This window comes from Rana temporaria, chromosome 4, assembly GCF_905171775.1.
Source record: "Rana temporaria chromosome 4, aRanTem1.1, whole genome shotgun sequence".
In the NCBI taxonomy this organism is placed as follows: Eukaryota; Metazoa; Chordata; class Amphibia; order Anura; family Ranidae; genus Rana; species Rana temporaria.
The window spans coordinates 9772835-9792001 of record NC_053492.1 but is presented as its reverse complement, the minus strand read 5'-3'; the positions used below and the strand labels follow the sequence as shown (position 1 = coordinate 9792001).

The 19167-nt window shown below is 45.6% G+C and overlaps 1 protein-coding gene across 1 annotated transcript in view; it reads right to left on the bottom strand.

Annotated features, from left to right (window-relative positions):
• LOC120935495 (zinc finger protein OZF-like) overlaps positions 1-8544 on the bottom strand; it is an 81014-nt gene extending 72470 nt beyond the window's left edge. Inside the window, exons 1-3 of the mRNA XM_040347545.1 lie at positions 8347-8544; positions 7348-7535; positions 5497-5793 (exon numbers count right to left, since the gene is read on the bottom strand). Of these exons, the coding sequence (XP_040203479.1) occupies positions 5497-5793; positions 7348-7535; positions 8347-8544 (683 nt within the window). The remainder of the gene's footprint in view (positions 1-5496; positions 5794-7347; positions 7536-8346) is intronic.
• Positions 8545-19167: the final 10623 nt, after the last annotated feature.

The window sequence follows — 19167 nt, the reverse complement described above, 5'->3', positions numbered from 1 at the left end:
CTATCATTTTATTTGGATCTGACTACACGAATTTCATTTGGGTGGAGTGCCCTGGATGCTCTGGAGCTGTTCCTGAAGTGGTTCCTTTGTACATCCCCTGCTGATAACCCCTACCGAGATATATTCATCAAGTCTGTTTGACCCTTCCTAATAAAGGGTCCAGGCTCTCTGGTAAGAGTCCAACATATTGTGGTGGTGGTGGTGGTGTTCACTTGAAGGGATTGGATAACCTTATCCACAGTTGACTCATATAAATTGCCATTTGACCATTATTTGAGAGACTGATTTTTCTGGACTGTTTATTTAATTATAATATTATTAATATCAATCACTGTAGCGCAACTCACCTTTGTTTCTTGTTTTGTTGTGGTAATTTCTCACATTTGTGGTGCTGCTTTTTTTCACACTGAATAATCTTTTCACATGTGCAGTTTTATTTTTGTATTCAATGTAAATGTTGCCCTGATCGAGGCAGGGTACAAGGTTTTTGTGAGATGCTACTTGCTAAGATGGACCCGGATTCATCACCCTCTTGTTTGCAGGTCTGTGGCCAGGTAGGTTCTGTCCTCTATGTGTGGTGGACCTGCCCTAAGGTCCAGCGTTTCTGGATAGGGGTCCTTTCCTTAAAGCGGTGGTTCACCCTAAGAAACCAGTTTCTACCATTAAATCCAGCATACTAGCGTGAGCTACAGTGTGCCTTTATTTATTTATTTTGCGCCATACTCACAGTTTAATGCCGTAGTGAAGTTTCAGACTCCCCGCAGGGAATGGGCATTCCTATGCAGAGGGAAGATGATTGATGGCCGGCTATGGCGCGTCACGCTTCCCGAAAATAGCCGTAGTAGGTCTCGGCTCTTCACGGCGCTATACGGCGCACAGACTAGGAGCTGCCTGCGCAGGCGCCGTGAAGAGCCAAGTCCTATTTCGGCTATTTTCGGGAAGCGTGACGCGCCATAGCCGGCCATCAATCATCTTCCCTCTGCATAGGAACGCCCATTCCCCGCGGGGAGTCTGAAACTTCACTACGGCATTAAACTGTGAGTACGGCGCAAAAAAATAAAATAAAGGCACACTGTAGCTCACGCTAGTATGCTTGATGGCATGCTAGAAAAAAATGTTTTTTTTAGGGTGAACCCTCGCTTTAATCTATTCGGTCACTATGGTTAACATTAGAAATAAAGATTAATCACTGTGCTATGATTTCTACAGAGTAGCTAGCATAAAATTGTTGGCAACAATAAGACAAAGGGAAATACAGATATATGCAACGCTAGAAACAAAAGCATAAGAATGGTAGAACATTATTTTATATCTAAAAAGTTCACTGATGTTTAGCATGAAGAGTCCGTATTCATAAAACTGGAATCACCCACGGTGTATATAGGACAAAATGAGGCGAATTAATATATCCTCCACTGAACGCCAAGACACCGAGCCTCTTACCGCAAACAGTGGACCACTAGATTATAGGTGGTCAAACAGGCATAATGTATCCATATCATCACAAATACATTCAGATAACAGACAGTTGGATCTCGTACAGTCCCCACACGCAATGGGTCCACAGGTTCTTGCATTAAATAAAATAAAAATATGGTTAAAGGGGTTGTAAAGGTTCGTTTTTTATTTTCTAAATAGGTTCCTTTTAGCTCGTGCATTGTTGGTTCACTTACCTTTTCCTTCAAATTCCCTTCTAAATGTTTTTTTTCTTTGTCTGAATTTCTCACTTCCTGTTCCTCCTCAGTAAGCTGTTCTGGCTGACTAACCCCCAGCCAGAACAGGGGGCAAGCTTACTGAGGAGAAACCGGAAGTGAGAAATTCAGACAAAGAAAAAAAACATTTAGAAGGTAAATCAAAGGAAAAGGTAAGTGAACAATGCACTAGCTTAAAGGAACCCATTTCGAAAAAAAAAACAAAAAACCTTTACAACCCCTTTAATTATTATACAGATTTATATAGCGCCAACAGTTTGCGCAGCGCTTTACAACATCGGGGAAGACAGTACAATTACAATATAATACAGGAGGAATCAGAGGGCCTTTAACTACTTCCCGACCTGCCGCCCCTGCGCGAGAGCCCATACAATAACGTCGGCTCTCTTAGCGCCCCCCGCTCGTCCCTGACTCCCGTGCGGGTGCCGGCGGGCGCGATCGCCGCCGGGCACCCGCGATTGCTCGTTACAGAGCGAGGACCGGGAGCTGTGTGTGTAAACACACAGCTCCCGGTCCTGTCAGGGGGAGAAATGCCTGACAATGTATGAACAGCGATCAGTCATTTCCCCTAGTGAGGCCACCCCCCCTACAGTTAGAACGCACACAGGGAACATACTTAACCCCTTCCCTGCCCCCTAGTGTTAACCCCTTCCCTGCCAGTGTCATTTTTATAGTAATGCAATGCATTTTTATAGCACTGGTCGCTATTAAAATGCCAATGGTTCCAAAAATGTGTCAAAAGTGTCTGAAGTATCCGCCATAATGTCGCAGTACCGAAAAAAAAAAAATCGCTGATCGTCGCCATTACTAGTAAAAAAAAAATATTAATACAAATGCCATAAAACTACCCCCTATTTTGTAAACGCTATAACTTTTGCGCAAACCAATCAATAAACGTTTATTGCGATTTTTCTTAACAAAAAATATGTAGAAGAATACGTATCGTCCTAAACTGAGGATTTTTTATATATATATATATATATATATATATATATATATATATATATATATATATATTTTTTTTTTTTTTGGGGGGGGGATATTTATTATGGTAAAAAATATATTTTTTTTTCAAAATTGTCGCTCTATTTTTGTTTATAGCGCAAAAACCGCAGAGGTGATCAAATACCACCAAAAAAAAGCTCTATTTGTGGGAAAAAAGGACGCCAATTTTGTTTGGGAGCCACATCGCACGACCGCGCAATTGTCAGTTAAAGCGACACAGTGCCGAATCGCAAAAAGTGCTGTGGTCTTTGACCAGCATTATGGTCCGGGGGTTAAGTGGTTAACATCACAAAACATCCTCGGATCGCCCTACTCAACTAACCTGTCAAAACCATCTTGAGATCCACACAGACTCTAATATACTACATGTTCTTGGCAGCAAAAATACCAGTTACTCACCGGTAGCTGTTTTTCTATGAGTCTTACAGGACGGCACCTTGAGAGTAGACTGGCTTCACCTGACAGGAAACACAATCAAAAAGAGGTTTAAAAACCCCGCCCCTCCCCGTGCACCTCAGTTCGTGATAAAGTAACCACCATAAGAGCACGGGAACCAGTATATGAAAATACAAACCATACAAAGTCATCAGGGTGGGAAATAGGCCTGCCGTCCTGTAAGACTCATAGAAAAACAGCTACCGGTGAGTAACTGGTATTTTCTCGAGTCGTCTTCCAGGACGGCACCTTGAGAGATAAGCAAGTAACCCTCAGGCCTACCTTAGGGCGGGACCACTGCCTGCAGGACTCTTCTGCCAAACGTCAAGTCTTGGGGTGACAGGAGTTCCACTCGGTAGTGTTTTAGAAAGGTGTTCTGGCTTGACCACGTTGCTGATCTACAGATTTGTTCCACTGAAACTCCTGCTCTCTCTGCCCAGGAGGTTGCTATAGATCTCGTGGAATGTGCCTTCACTTTAGGTACTGTTTTGCCAGCCTTACTGTATGCTATTGAAATTGCCTGTCTTATCCATCTAGATATGGAGGCTCTAGATGCTTGGCAACCCTTTTTCTGTCCTGAAAAGTTGATTAGCAAGTGTGATGAGCGTCTGAACTCGCTCACCCTTTCTAAATAAATTAACAAACAGCGTCTTACATCCAAACAATGAAAGGTTCGTTCTCTTTCATTCTGTGGGTTTGCGCAAAAAGAAGGAAGTATAACTTCTTGTGACCTATGAAACTTCGTTGCCACCTTAGGTAGGTACAGGGGATCCTGACTTAGGATTACCCTGTCCTCGAATAAACGAAAATAAGGCTCTTTGATTGAGAGCGCTTGCATGTCTCCTATTCTTTTAGCCGTGGTGATGGCCAAAAGAAAGGAGAATTTAAATAGTAACAGCCTAACCGGAATGCTGTCTATCGGTTCAAACGGAGGTTTGGATAGCTGGTCTAACACCAGGAAGAGGTCCAAAGGGGGAACTCTGGATATCTGTATAGGAGACAACCTATCCCTGGCCGTCAGGAACCTCTTAATAAGAGGATCCAGAGCCAGCCTCTTGTCTAAAAAGTAGGACAAGGCGGCAACCTGTACTCTTAGGGTTCTCGTAGCTAGACCTAGATCTACCCCTTCCTGAAGGAACTCCAAGATAACTGATATTTCGGGTAGTGGAGCTTGTCTTGCCGCGCACCAGCGTGAAAACACTCCCCAGGTCTTGGCATAGATCTTCCTGGTAACTTCCTTACGACTCGCTAAGAGGGTATCTATTACCTTCTCTGAGCAACCCTTCCGCTGCAGGTTCCACCTCTCAAGTACCAGGCCGTCAGACTGAAAAAGCCTGGCTCTGGATGAAAGATCGGCCCTTGCCGCAGAAGGTCCACCTGGACCGGGAGAGGGAGGGGAGGAAGTACTGACCACTGTTCTAATATTGGAAACCAAGATCTTTTGGGCCACCAGGGAGCGATCAGGATCAGCTTCCCTTGTGAACGACTCAGTTTTTGCAATACCCTCGGGATCAGATTCAGGGGAGGGAAGGCATAGGCTAGGTAAAATGTCCAGGCCTGGGCCAACGCGTCCACACCCTCCGATCCCTGATCCCGGGAGAGGGAGAAGAACCTTTCTATCTTCTTGTTCCTCCTGTGAGCAAAGAGGTCTATTTCTGGGATGCCGAAATGATGACATACCAAATCGAAGACCTCCTGACTTAGTTCCCACTCTCCCTGGAGAATGGGTTGGCGGCTTAGAAAGTCCGCTTCTAGGTTTAGGACTCCCCTGATGTGAACTGCTGACAGGGAGCGGACCCTCTGTTCTGCCCAGCCTAGAATTTCTAGGGACAACCTTAGGAGCGAACGGGACCTGGTGCCTCCCTGATGGTTCAGAAACGCCACCGTGGTCGCGTTGTCGGAGAGAATTTGTATTTCCTGGTTCAGGATTCTCTCCTCGAACGCTTCCAAGGCTCTTCCGACCGCTGATAATTCTCGGAAGTTGGAAGACGACTCCCTTTGGTGTCGATCCCAGGAACCCTGGGCCTGTAGGCCCGCCATGTGGGCTCCCCATCCCCAGGAGCTGGCATCCGTGGTTATCCTGAGGGGGTTTGACTGGTTCCACTGAAGGCCTCTTCCCAAGTTCCGAGGAATGAGCCACCACTCCAGAGTGTTCTTTACCGACTCTGGAATGGAGACCCTGGAGTCTAGGGATGTTTCCTTCCCGTCCCAGGAGGAGAGGAGGAAGGCCTGTAGTGGCCTGTAGTGGAGCTGGGCCCACGGAACTGCTGGGATGCATGAGGTCATAAGTCCCAACAATCTCATGATCTCCCTGAGTGAAATATCTGCTGTTCCCCTGACAGACCTGACCACTGAGAGGAGTCCCTGGACCTTGTCTACTGGTAGGAGAAGCTTTTTCTCTAAGGAATCTATTAAGAATCCCAGATAGATCTTTCTCTGTTCTGGGAGGAGAGAAGATTTTTCTCTGTTTATAATCCATCCTAAGGATTCCAGTGTAGTCAGGACGGTGGTCAGGTCCGTGAGAAGAAGTGCTCGACTGGGATTGAACAGCAGCAGATCGTCGAGGTAGGGAACAAGGGAGATGCCCTTCAGATGTAGAAAGGCGACCACCTCTGCTAGCACCTTCATGAAAACTCTTGGGCTGGAGGCAAGCCCAAAGGGAAGAGCAGTGAATTGCCAGTGTTGGATCCCCTGAGGGAAAACAATGGCGAATCTCAGGAATCTTTGATGGTCCTGGTAAATGGGGACATGGAGGTAGGCGTCCTTCAGGTCTATGGTTCTTCATCCTCCTCATCTGTCTGGCTATCAATGAGACCTTCTTCCTGAGCCTCTGAATCCTCAGAGTCTGACAGAAGAACGTCCCTAGCCCTCAACAATTTTGGAGCCGAGGTGGATAAGCTTTCCTGTGAGGAGGGTCCAGCTGCTAGAGGATCAGGTTCTTTGGTTTTTAAGACTTCCTTAACCTCTTGACCACCGCCCCATGTCAAAAAGACGTCCTCCTTTTTAAAGTTGAATATCTCGATAACGGCAGCAGCTGCTGCCACAACCGAGATATTCATCTTTTCAGGGGGCGGTGGTGTACACGATAACGGCGGTCTCCGCGGCGGATTCGCCGCGAGATCGCCGTTATCGGTGGCGGGAGAGGGCCCCCCCCCTCCCGCCGCTCTCCCGCGCCCTCCGCCGCTTACCGGAGCCGTCGGTAGCGGCGGAGGGGATCGGATGTGTCCGGCAGCTGAGCGGGGACGGGACTGAAGGAGAAATCTCCTTCACCCGTCCTCATAGCTCTGCTGGGCGGAAGTGACGTCAAAACGTCAGTCCCGCCCAGCCTCTTAAAGAAACATTTTTTTTTTGTCATTTGAAAAAATGACTTTTTTATTTTTTTTAATTTTTTTGCATTTAAGTCTAATTATGAGATCTGAGGTCTTTTTGACCCCAGATCTCATATTTAAGAGGACCTGTCATGCTTTTTTCTATTACAAGGGATGTTTACATTCCTTGTAATAGGAATAAAAGTGATCAATTTTTTTTTTTTTTTTTTCAGTGTAAAAAATTCTAAAACTAAATAAAAATAAATAAGAAAACCAAAAAAAATTTTTTTAAAGCGCCCCGTCCCGACGAGCTCGCACGCAGAAGCAAACGCATACGCGAGTAGCGCCCGCATATGAAAACGGTATTCAAACCACACAAGTGAGGTATCGCCGCGATCGTTAGAGTGAGAGCAATAATTCTAGCCCTAGACCTACTCTGCAACTCAAAAAATGCAACCTGTAGAATTTTTTAAACGTCGCCTATCGAGATTTTTAAGGGTAAAAGTTTGACGCCATGCCACGAGCGGGCGCAATTTTTAAGCGTGACATGTTGGGTATCATTTTACTCGGCGTAACATTATCTTTCACAATATAAAAAAAAATTGGGCAAAATGTATTGTTGTCTTATTTTTTAATTAAAAAAAGTGATTTTTATCCAAAAAAAGTGCGCTTGTAAGACCGCTGCGCAAATACGGTGTGACAAAAAGTATTGCAATGACTGCCATTTTATTCCCTAGGATGTCTGCTAAAAAAAAATATATAATGTTTGGGGGTTCTGATTAATTTTCTAGCAAAAAAATTGTGATTTTCACATGAAGGAGAGAAGTGCCAGAATTTACCTGGTGGGCAAGTGGTTAAACTCTTTTAATGTGGAAAGCATCTCTGACTGAACCGTCAGGAATTCTTTCATTATTAGCGAAGTTTCCTTCCCTGTGAGCTTTTGAATGCACTTAGCACACAAAAGCTTGGAATAGTCTGTGGCTAGCTTAAATGCTACAATTCCCACATCTTTTAGCTTTAGATGTATGTTTAGCAGAAACACTAGAAGCCTCCCCCTGGGCAATAACCTCTTCCCCTGAAAGTAAAAGACAAGGCTTTAATACAAAGGGAGTAGGGGGAAGGGAAGGGGGGTGTGTGGGGAATAAGGACCCAGTCCAAGTGCCCCAATGCAGTTTCTGGAGGTAGACTCACCCCTGGTGGATTCCTCTGCAGCAGCGGTTAGTGCCGGGCGGTCCTCACGCTCCATGGCACCGTCGAATCGGGCGCCACTCTCTCCCCTGCTGCGCTCCGTGCGTGTGAGCTAACGCCGATGGCGGCCGCCATTTTGGTGAAGACCGGAACTGGAAGTGCGTCATCACCATGCGCCGCCATCGATGCAGCGTCGAAATGCTGGCTCCACCGAGAAACGAGCCTGGGAGAACAGCAGCCGAGTCCACAGCGCGGAGATGCGTCTTTACCCGGCCCAGCAGGTAGGAGGACGCTCGGGAGAGAGGGATTCCAGCCACCTAGGTGTTCTGAGGTAGCCACTATCCCAGATACACCTAGCAGGGGGGGGTTTCCAAACAAAGTTTTCCTTCAGCTCCCCCCCCCCTCAATACGGGGAGACCCTCTGGACAGGCAATAGCCTCACTGAGCTCAAGGCCTCCCAGGACCCATGGCTCACCTTCCAAGAGGGGGACCACCAGCCCCAGGCCTTAGGTCTTTTTAGAAAACAAAAAAACGTTTCGCTGGGGGAAACACAATCATGAACTGAGGTGCACGGGGAGGGGCGGGGTTTTTAAACCTCTTTTTGATTGTGTTTCCTGTCAGGTGAAGCCAGTCTACTCTCAAGGTGCCGTCCTGGAAGACGACTCGAGAAAATAGCCATTATGTAGCCAAAAACTCACCCAAGCTTTACCGCATGATTGTAGAATGATGAGCTGAATAACGGTGCTCAGCCTTGGTTGTGTCCCATAAATATCAAAATAGCAAGAAATGCCGGCAACTCGATTGCTTCTTTTTAAATCTTTATTGAGCACTAACAGCAGTGCAACATCTAAAATGCCAACCTTTTTTCGGCCGGAGCCTTCCTCCAAAATAGCCATTGCAGCCTCTTTTATTTGGCCCTAATGAAGTGAAAGCTTACTTGGATCATGTTACATGAAAAACGAGTCTGTGTCCTATTTGAAAGGATATGGACCCCTGGCTCTCTTATCTTCAGGTCTCGGACACCTGTGGCTGACACCGGTTTGATGGCTGGATGGGATTCTGGATGGGCGGGCTCCCACTCTCTTCTTTCTCTTTCCTTGTTTTCTCCTCTCCCCTTTTTCTTTACTTGTTTTCTTATTCTCCTTCCTTATTTCTCTCTCTTTATAGCTTAAATTGTTTATTTTTACTTTTTTGTTGTATTGTTGGCCCTACAGTCGGACCCTTATCCTCGTTTTAAAGTGGATGTAAACCCAGAAGCGAAATCTCCTCCGTTTCTTCATGTCCTCAGCGAGACAGCTCATACCTTCCTATTGGAAGTCAGAAATATGGGGGGAGGGTGCGCTAACAAATAAAATTAGTGATACATACTTATATCATGTGCCAAGAAATAAATATATAATACTGAAACACCTAGTGGTACTAGATGATCTAGTAAAAATGTCCTTGAGTGCAGTAATTGCTTACTGCTTGTGACTTTTCAATAATGCTGTGCCAAACATAGTATGTGACCTCAAATGATATGAATAAGTCCAATACATGCATGAAGACAAAAAAATTCCATAAGCAGTCCTCAATGATTAAAGACAGTTGCGTGCTTCCAATCAAATCAGTAGTGTTCCACCTTCACCATTAAGCTGACAAACACCCGAAGTGAATGAATAAGATGGCTCCTTACCAGATGGAAATGCCCCTTATTTTGATACCAAAAAAGGAGACATTTAAAGCTTTGACAGGTTAACCTGTATGATCAATTACGTCCTGGCAGTGATGGTTGTTGCAATCAAAGATATCCCAGTAGATGCATGTAAAACAGAATGGTGCCAAACATAGTGTAAATTGTTTATTTTTAAAATTAATAAAAATGTATACAGAGGGAGCCAAGTGGCCGCTTACTATTTGAGGTGCCTCAAACCCAGCACTGAGGCTCAATCGCGTAGGATCGGATGGTAGGTCCTGAGCGCTGTGTAATACACTCGTGTCCCGAGCGTGCGTTCCACATCGGCGATGATCGGAAACCAGCGGTACAGGAAGTGACGAATTAGCGTGCGTTGTTAGGTACCGCCTCAACATACGTTTCGTTGTGAATGTCTTCAGGAAGCGTATGTATCACTAATTGTATTTGTTAGCGCACCCTCCCCCCATATTTCTCACTGTTATAATCTTTTGATTATTTTGGGTAGCAGCTCTAGTTTACTTTATTTTATTAATTTTTCTTGGCGCGAGATACCACATATACTCCTATTGGAAGTCGACCACAATTCCTCCCTTGTCACGCTGGGTCTCAATTATGAACGACACTATGAGAATGGAGGAGATGTTGGCTCTTGATAACGACTTTTGATAATTATAAACTGCTGTGGCTCATCTGGCTCTGCTTCTCCTCCTGACACTCTGGCGAACATGTTGTCATCCCAGACATGATCGCTTCTATATATTTCATTGCCCTGGGACAAGTTGGGTCTCCCTCTCCCCGCACACCCTATATTATCTCCTCTGACTGATCTATCAGCAACTCAAACTCTTTATTCTGATCCCTCCCTAGCTTTCTCCTCTTTTTTCTTTCCTCTTCCCCCCTCTTCTTCTTTCTCACTTTTCCTACCTTCTAACACCCTAGATTCTTTTTTTTTGAAAATTCTGTTTATTAAAAGTTTTCACACATGACAAACATACACAGAAGAAAAAGAGAGTGCCACGGCTCACACCATGACCCTCACGACCAACATGGTCGTAACATTGACACCTTACCTAACATAGGTAGCTGCCTACTTAAACATACCCCCGACCCCAACCACCCCCCTCCCTCCCGTAACCCCATAACTCAGTCCACCACCACCTCCAACACTTGTACCAGCAGAAGATGAGAGTCCGGTACGCACCCAATCATAGTACAGGCAATTATAGGCAGGTATAAGGTCCATGACTAATGTATTTAACTACCCTCTCCCGTCCGTCTCCACCCTCGCCGCGGATATGACCCCTGGGGGGAGCAGGACGGACCCCCCTCCATCACCATCTCATGGACATGTTCATCCTTTGCACAAGTAGAGTATGTAGGACAAAAGTGTGACTCCCCGGCCATCGTCCACCCTACCCTGCGGTGGAATCCGCATCAAACCATGCCCGCCAGACCTTATTAAACTTTTTCTCACATCCCCTAGAGAGATAGGTCGCCTTGTAGAAGGGCATCATCGAGTTCACCAAGCTCTTCCAGAACGCTATACCCGGCGGGGCAGGTGATTTCCACTTAAGTAATATGGCCTTCCTCCCATAAAATAACAGTATATTTAGCAACGTTCTGTGAGCCCTGGAGGGGGCAACGTCCTCCACCAGGCCCAGAAGGCACACCTGCACCGACAACGGGGCCGGAACATGTAAAATATCCTTCAGACAAGAAACCACCCCCTCCCAAAATAATTTTATCAGCGGGCATTCCCAAAAGATGTGCTTGGCATCAGCCGGCGAGAAGGAGCACCTCCAGCACTCCGAGGTAGCAGAGGGAAACAAAACGGAGAGTCTCGCTGGGGTAAAGTAAATTTTGTGCAAAAATTTAAAATGTATCAACCTATCCCTCGCCGAAACCAAGTGCTGAAAGGGGCAGACCCACATGTCATCCCAATCTTCCCTGTCTATACCAGGGACCTCCCTCTGCCACCTTTCCCTGCATTTGGTCAGGGCCGCCGGGCTTTTCTTGAACATTTCTTTATAGCTGACAGACAGAGTTTTTGAAAGGTCCTCTTCCATGAGCATGTCCTCCAGAGACGACCTGATGGACTCAATCGCCCTCTCCCGGAACTGAGCCCGGAATGCATGGCGAATCTGTATGTATCTGAAAAAATAGGAGTTCGGTCAAATCTAGCCTTAAGCTGGTCAAAGGTGAGCAGGTCCCCGTAACTAGTTATGTCCTTGAGTAGTTTAATACCCATAGTTGCCCAGACCATCGGGTCTGGGTAGGAGTAAAAGTGAGGCAGTTTGGGATTCCCCCACAGCGGAGTCTGCGGCGAGAATCCCAAATAACTGGGGCAGGCCAGGGCAACACCCTAGATTCTTGATCTCCCATTTTCATTTCGGTTTTTGTCCCGTTTGTCATTTTTTTTTTCTTTTGGTTTTATTGTTCCCCTACTAGAAATTCTGGTTGCAATCCTGCTAACTTCGATGTGGCCCTTATTGTCGCATCTAATTGTTGTTTCATGTTGTAGTCATTACTGTTCTTATCGTGTTACACGTTGGTAAGAGTCCCGCTGTGGGCGATAGCCATTTGGCTGACTCTTTACCCCAGCACACTTGTAACTGTTCTTGGATTGCGACACCTCATGTTGTTTGTTTCATTTGTTAAAATACCAATAAACATATTTTCAACTCTAAAATGGATGTAAAGCCGAAATTATTATTTATTTTTTTGATGTCACAATGTACAGTATAAGATTTCCTATCATCTGTGCCCAGTCTTGCCACACAGAGTTAATCCAGCTCCGAGCAATCCTCTTATTGTTCAGTGAGATAAAACGGACTTACAGAGAAAAACCTTAGTCTGTTCGGCCCCCTTGCTGTGAATGACAGGTTATTTACATATCTCATGCACTAGCCCGGAGACAGGCATTATTTTTTAATTCCCACCCCCACTCCTTTTCTGAAGTCATGTGGTTACTTTTCTGGATTTTGACTGGATGTTAGTGATCATAGCAGAATTCAGTGTAAGAAATACATAGGAAAAAATGCATGTTGACAAGGGGAGTGTAGATGTGGGCGGGAAGTCTACTGACATCACGACTCCACCCACCGAGCTCCAGACAACAGATCCACCCACAGAATCTGCAGTTTTTCAGTTCTTATAACAGACAGAGGGGAGATATTTGACAGGTAAGGATACATGCAGGAGGCACCTATATCCTTATAGATCAGCACTATGGCAGTTGTTTAGATTTTAAAACTTTAATAAAAAGATTGACACAGAACATCTGCTTGGAGTTTGCAAAAGCTTTTCTTTTTACAGCTTTTTTGCTATTTTTTATTTTAAAAAAATTATATATTTTTTTTACATCCTGTCATCAGAGTAGCTCACTGTCACCCCTGTAGATGAAAGAAAGCCAGCAGCTCGATCTTCCCCATTAAATTAATTTATTAATCCAGGTGTGGCACAAAATAATACAGGGCTTTACGCGTTTTGGCGTGTAGCCTTAATCATAGCCATGCCCATGTGGAATTCCTGATGTACAGGACGACAGAACTTCAGTGAATAACAATTCCCTCTCAGAACAGGAGAGTGGCTTCTCCCCTGTATGCATTCTCTGATGTCTGCAAAGATTGGATTTCTGTGAAAAACATTTCCCGCACTCAGGACAGGAATATGACTTTTCACTTATGTGCAATTTCTGATGTCTGTAAAGATTGGACTTATCTGAAAAACATTTCCCGCACTCAGGGCAGGAGTAAGGCCTTTCCCTGGTGTGACACCTCTGATGTTTGACAAGTTTTGATTTTTGTACAAAACATTTCCCGCACTCAGGACAGGAATGTGGTTTTTCATTCATGTGCAATCTCTGATGGCTGCAAAGATTGGATTTATCTGAAAAACATCTCCCACACTCAGGACAGGAATACGGCTTTTCCTTTGTGTGAGACCTCTGATGTGTGACAAGTACTGATTTTTGTTTAAAACATTTCCCGCACTCAGTACAGGAAAATGGCTTTTCCCCTGTGTGACACTTCTGATGTGAGACAAGTTCTGATTTTTGTTTAAAACATTTACCGCACTCAGAACAGGAATATGGCTTCTCCCCAGTGTGAGACCTTTGATGTGTGATAAGATGGGACTTCACTGAAAAACATTTCCCGCAATCAAGGCAGGAATACGGCTTCTCCCCCGTATGAGATCTTTTATGCACAATAAAATGGGATTTAAATTGGAAAAACTTCCCGCACTCAGTACAGGAAAACCTCTTCTCTGTTGGAAAGACGGCACCGTCCCGCACAGTCTGAGGTTCCTCAGGATAAGAGGAATACGATGGTCCATCTACACTGTGTGGTGCCGGATGGACATTTGAGGTAGTCGGGTTTTCTCCTGGACTATACTGTGTGATGTCCTCATCTTCTACTTTACAGTCTGGAGACAAAGTGAGATAATCCTCTGAGGTTTTCCTCATCTCCCGTCCATCTACTAAAATAGAAATAAAAAGATTATTACTAGACATGAGCAGATTGGTTCCCCTAAACCAGGACTCCGCCCACATCAGGCAGCTTTGTCTCTGAGGATCTTACAATTCCACCCTCAAGGTAACTAGTAAATGGGTCCTCTGATCTCCTACAAGATCATTTCTTTATTCATGGACCTTAGTCAGAGAGTGAGGAAACAACGAGAACTGTCTTTTATAGGAGTGACAGTGATGAGGGGATTATAGGACGAGTGTCCCCACCCCCTCTATCACTCATTGTCATCTTCTCAACACAAGAAGTCCTGCACTTTCTTATTTAGTCCATGATTTAGCCATGAATAACAGCAGGGCTGATCCCCACCAGAGGTCAGAGAGTGAGGATGGGGGGAACAACCAAGATGAAGACTGGACTGATCCTAAAGACCACCATCATTGGGTTAATAACTCCTCCCTCATTATCACTTTATGTTTAAGGTTACAAAGTCTGAGGATGTTATCACATTATTATCAACATGTAAAAGTCTGTGCTCCAATCAAATCATCAGATATAAAAGGTCCAGCTGGTGGAAGATGTGTGTAACAAAAGAGAATTTATATTATGTGTATATATATAGCAGTGGTTAGAGGGGTGAGAGCAGAAATCAGGAGTATGTAATGTACAATATAAAAAATATAGTGTAAGATATATCAGAGCAAGTAACCCGGGGAGAATTGTTCCGCCAGAGATCTTGCCATACTCGATATGGGGCAGAAGACCGAAGACCCCAGGTGCTTAGATCTAGTAACGCCTATAGTGAAAATGAACATTTTGCTGCCAGCTGAACCCCAGAATCTCCATAAATCCAGTCTAGATACATAAATTGTGTCTGCAGCACAGAGAAGGAAGATTATCCGAGAGGAATACAGGAATACAGGACGGGGAACACAGCTCAGGAAAGTGACCAGGGTATTACAGGCCGATATCACCAAGTCCCCGCCCTACTCTGGACCAATCAGTGAGCAGTATGGGTGGAGGAATGTATTTATTGTTAATGACCCACCTGTGCTGATCTCTGTAGGAGTGTCCTCCTCTATAATTAGCCTGGTTATTCCATCCTCCTCTACAGACTGCTGATCATCCCTCACATATTTTTCTTCTTCTTCTGCTTTAACCTCAACTTTTATATCCATCAGATCTTCACCCTAAACCAAGAGTTGGATAGAAAATATCATCTGTAAGACATAAGCTTTAATATTGTGACATCACATAACAAATCCACACATCATCTCTGTGTCCATGTTCTAGATGCTCCGTCCCACCAACCTTGTAACAGTGGGGGATGGTGTGACCTTCCTGTGTGGAATCCCGGGAATACAGAGGACGGGGACATCTCTCTGGTGGGTTCCTGGTATTAGGTGGCTCCATCATATCCTTGTATCCTTCTGATATCTCCTCCATCACTCCATACTCCTCATCCTCCTCTTTATACTCTTCTTTAACATTAATATTATCATCCCTGAGATTTCCACTCTGAATATATAATAAAACATTCCTTGTAACAAACATGGTGTGTATAAATCAGAACTACCAATAATTGTTCCTCATCTACCTGATGATGGTGAGGGATGGTGTGACCTTCCTGTGTGGAATCCCGGGAATACAGAGGACGGGGACATCTCTCTGGTGGGTTCCCATTACTGGATCCATCTGTAGGAAACAGAAACAATGTATTCAGTCAGTGTGTGTATGTGTTTATCAGATGATGGGGGATCTAGGTGGAGCCTCCGTACTGCTCTCTCCTTTACAATAAAGTCTCCTCTTACCCGGTGATGTGAGGGGCGGCTGATTGTCCATCATGACGTCCTTGTAGAGATCCTTGTGTCCTTCTAAATACTCCCACTCCTCCATGGACAAATAGACAGTGACATCCTGACACCTTATAGGAACCTGACACACACAATGATACAGTCACCATCCAGACACATCCCTTGTCTGTTACTGGATAATGTCCCAGAATTCCCGGCACCGCTCACCTCTCCTCCATCATCTCTCTGGTGACTTCTAGAATCTTCTTTGTATTTCTCTATTCTATCAGGGAGGGAGGTGGAGGCAATGTGATGGTCATATGATCTCCAGACTTCACAGGAGGAAAACTCTAGATCTGAACACAAATAGTAAAATCAATCGATATTCCCAGAATCCTCCTCACCTCTCTGGTCAGGTCTCAATTTTATTACAGCCTCATTGAGATACGATTTACCCACACAGGTCTCCCACAATGTAGGCAAAAGGCATTTTGACACCATTACACACAACGCAGCACCAGCCATCCTAATTTGCTATTGAGGATGCTAAGGGTCCGCCCACATCCTAAGACCATTGAATACAAAGAAAAGTGCCAGATGGAAGGACATTGGGAAGAGGAGCTGTGAGGTCAGTGTGATGTCATAGTATTCTCGGACTCTGATTGGAGGGACATTTTGATGAGGAGCTGTTGAGGGGCGCTCTGTGAGGTTTCTGTACACACAGAATAATTTCTCCTGGGTGCGTCCCACCTCTCCTAAACCGAGGTGAAGTTTGTCTTTGGGATTTGCCAGGACACGTCATATGCCTGTGATCTTCGTGTACTCCGGAGATTTTACTGATCACATTTTAGGGGGTTTCCCCCTTGGCTTCAGCCTTCCATCTGCTGAAAACGGATCACATGAGTGCAGAACGAATTGCACTTCTTTGATTCATAGGAGAACTACAGCCAAACAAGCTTTGGCTGTACAGTTGTGGCCAAAAGTTTGGAGAATGACACAAATATTAATTTTCACGAAGTCTGCTGCCTCAGTTTTTATGATGCCAATTTGCATTTACTCCAGAATGTTATGAAGAGTTATAAGATGAATTGCATTTAATTGCAAAGTCCCTCTTTGCCATGAAAATGAACTTAAAGAGGAGTTCCACCCAAAAATGGAACTTCCTCTTATCCCACTCCTCACCCCCTTACATACCACATTTGGCATGTAATTTTTTTGGGGGGGGGGAGTGGGGGCTTTAGGAGAAGGGGACTTCCTGTCCCACTTCCTCCTTCCGCCGAGGGGCTGCAAAGGCGATTAAGCTTAATCGCCTTATGGCAGCCCCTCCCTGAAGGTGATCGCCTAGAACACGTGACAGGTCCTAGGCAAAACGCCTGTCCAATCAAACAGCGCAGCGCTGGGCCGCACCGCGCGCGCATGCGCAGTGCGTGCCCGGCCGTGAAGCCGAAAGCTGTCACGGCCGGGTGCCCACAGTGACAATGAAGACGCCGGCCGGGGAGGGGGGGAGAGGAGCGGACCCCCGGCCGGCACGTCGCTGGAATGCTGGAGCAGGTAAGTGTCAGTTTATTAAAAGCCAGCAGCTACACTTTTTGTAGCTGCTGACTTTTAATAAACTTAAAAAATGGGTGGTAAACCCCTTTAATCCAATAAAAGAACATTTCCACCTCATTTGTGAAGAAGGATTCAGGGCGCTAAAGAAAGTCCAGCAAGCGCCAGGACCGTTTCCTATAGTTGATTCAGATGTGGGATCGGGGCACCCCCAGTGCAGAGCTTGTTTAGGAATGGCAACAGGCAGGTGTGAGCGCCTCTACACGCACAGTGAGGAGAAGACTTTCGGACGATGGCCCGGTGTCAAGAAGGGCCACAAAGAAGCCACTTCTCTCCAGGAAAAAACATCAGGGACAGACTGATATTCTGCAAAAGGTACAGGGATTGGACTGCTGAGGACTGGGGTAAAGTCATTTCCAATGATAAAAGGTGAGCACTACCATCAGTCCTGTGTCATGCCAACAGTAAAGCATCCCAAGACCATTCATGTGTGGGGGGCTTCTCAGCCAAGGGAGTGGGGGGCTCACTCACAATTTTACCTAAGAACACAGCCATGAATAAAGAATGGTACAAAAACATCCTCTGTGAGCATCTTCTCCCAACCAACAGTTTGGTGAGGAAAAATGCCTTTTCCAGCATGATGGAGCACCGTGCCATAAGGCAAAAGTGATAACTAAGTGGCTTGGGGAACAAAACATTGAAATGTGGGTCCATGGCCAGGAAACTCCCCAGACCTTAATCCCATTGAGAACTTGTGGTTAATCCTCAACAAAAAATCCCACAAATTCTGACAAACTCCGAGCATTGATATGCAAGAATTAGGGTTGTCCCGATACCACTTTTTTAGGACTGAGTACGAGTACCGATACTTTTTTTTCAAGTACTCGCCGATACCAAATACCGATACTTTTTTTAAAAATGTGTCCCCAAATGCAGCCATGTCCCCCCACAAATGCAGCCATGTCCCCCCACAAATGCAGCCATGTCCCCCCATATATGCAGCCATGCCCCCCCCATATATGCAGCCATGCCCCCCCCATATATGCAGCCATGTGTCCCCCCCATATATGCAGCCATGTGTCCCCCCCATATATGCAGCCATGTGTCCCCACCCATATATGCAACCATGTCCCCACCCATATATGCAGCCATGTCCCCCCCATATATGCAGCCATGTCCCCCCCATATATGCAGCCATGTCCCCCCCATATATGCAGCCATGTCCCCCCCATATATGCAGCCATGTCCCCCTTACCTACATGCTGCCGCGCTGCCGCTTGGTTAATACGAGCGGGGAACATTACAGCTTTCATTTGAATAGCTGTAGTGTTTCACGCTGCGCTGCGTATAGACACTCCTCCTTGCTCGGGATTGGACAGTTCACCCGAGCAAGGGGGAGTGTCTATACGCGGCACGGTGGCAAACACTATAACTATTCAAATGAAAGCTTTAATGTTCCCCGCCCGTATTAACCAAGCGGCGGCGGCAGCGGGGATGCGGCGGGGGGGGCGAGTATCGGATGAGGCATTTGCGGGAGTACAAGCACTCCCGCAAATACTCGGAATCGGTCCCGATACTAGTATCGGTATCGGGACAACCCTAGCAAGAATAGGCTGCTATCAGTCAGGATGTGGCCCAGAGGTTGAGTGACAGCGTACCAGGGGGAATGGCAGAGGTCTTGCAAAAGAAGGGTCAACACTGCAAATATTGACTCTTGGCATAAACTTAATATAATTGTCAATAAAAGCCTTTCGCACTTATGAAATGCTTGTAGTTATACTTCTGTATACTATAGTAACATCTGACAAAAAGATCTAAAAACACTGAGGCAGCAGACTTTGTGAAAATTTATATTTGTGTCATTCTCAAAACTTTTGGCCACGACTATACTTCTCCTTAAGGTTGGGTTCACACTATTGCGAATTGGAGCTCAGAGGAACAGCAGCCCCGAGAAACATCTCATAGGTGTCCATTTATCAAGCAGCGGAAAATAACCGCTGCTGAGTTCTCTGACGTTCTCAAAGGACACCACTCTTC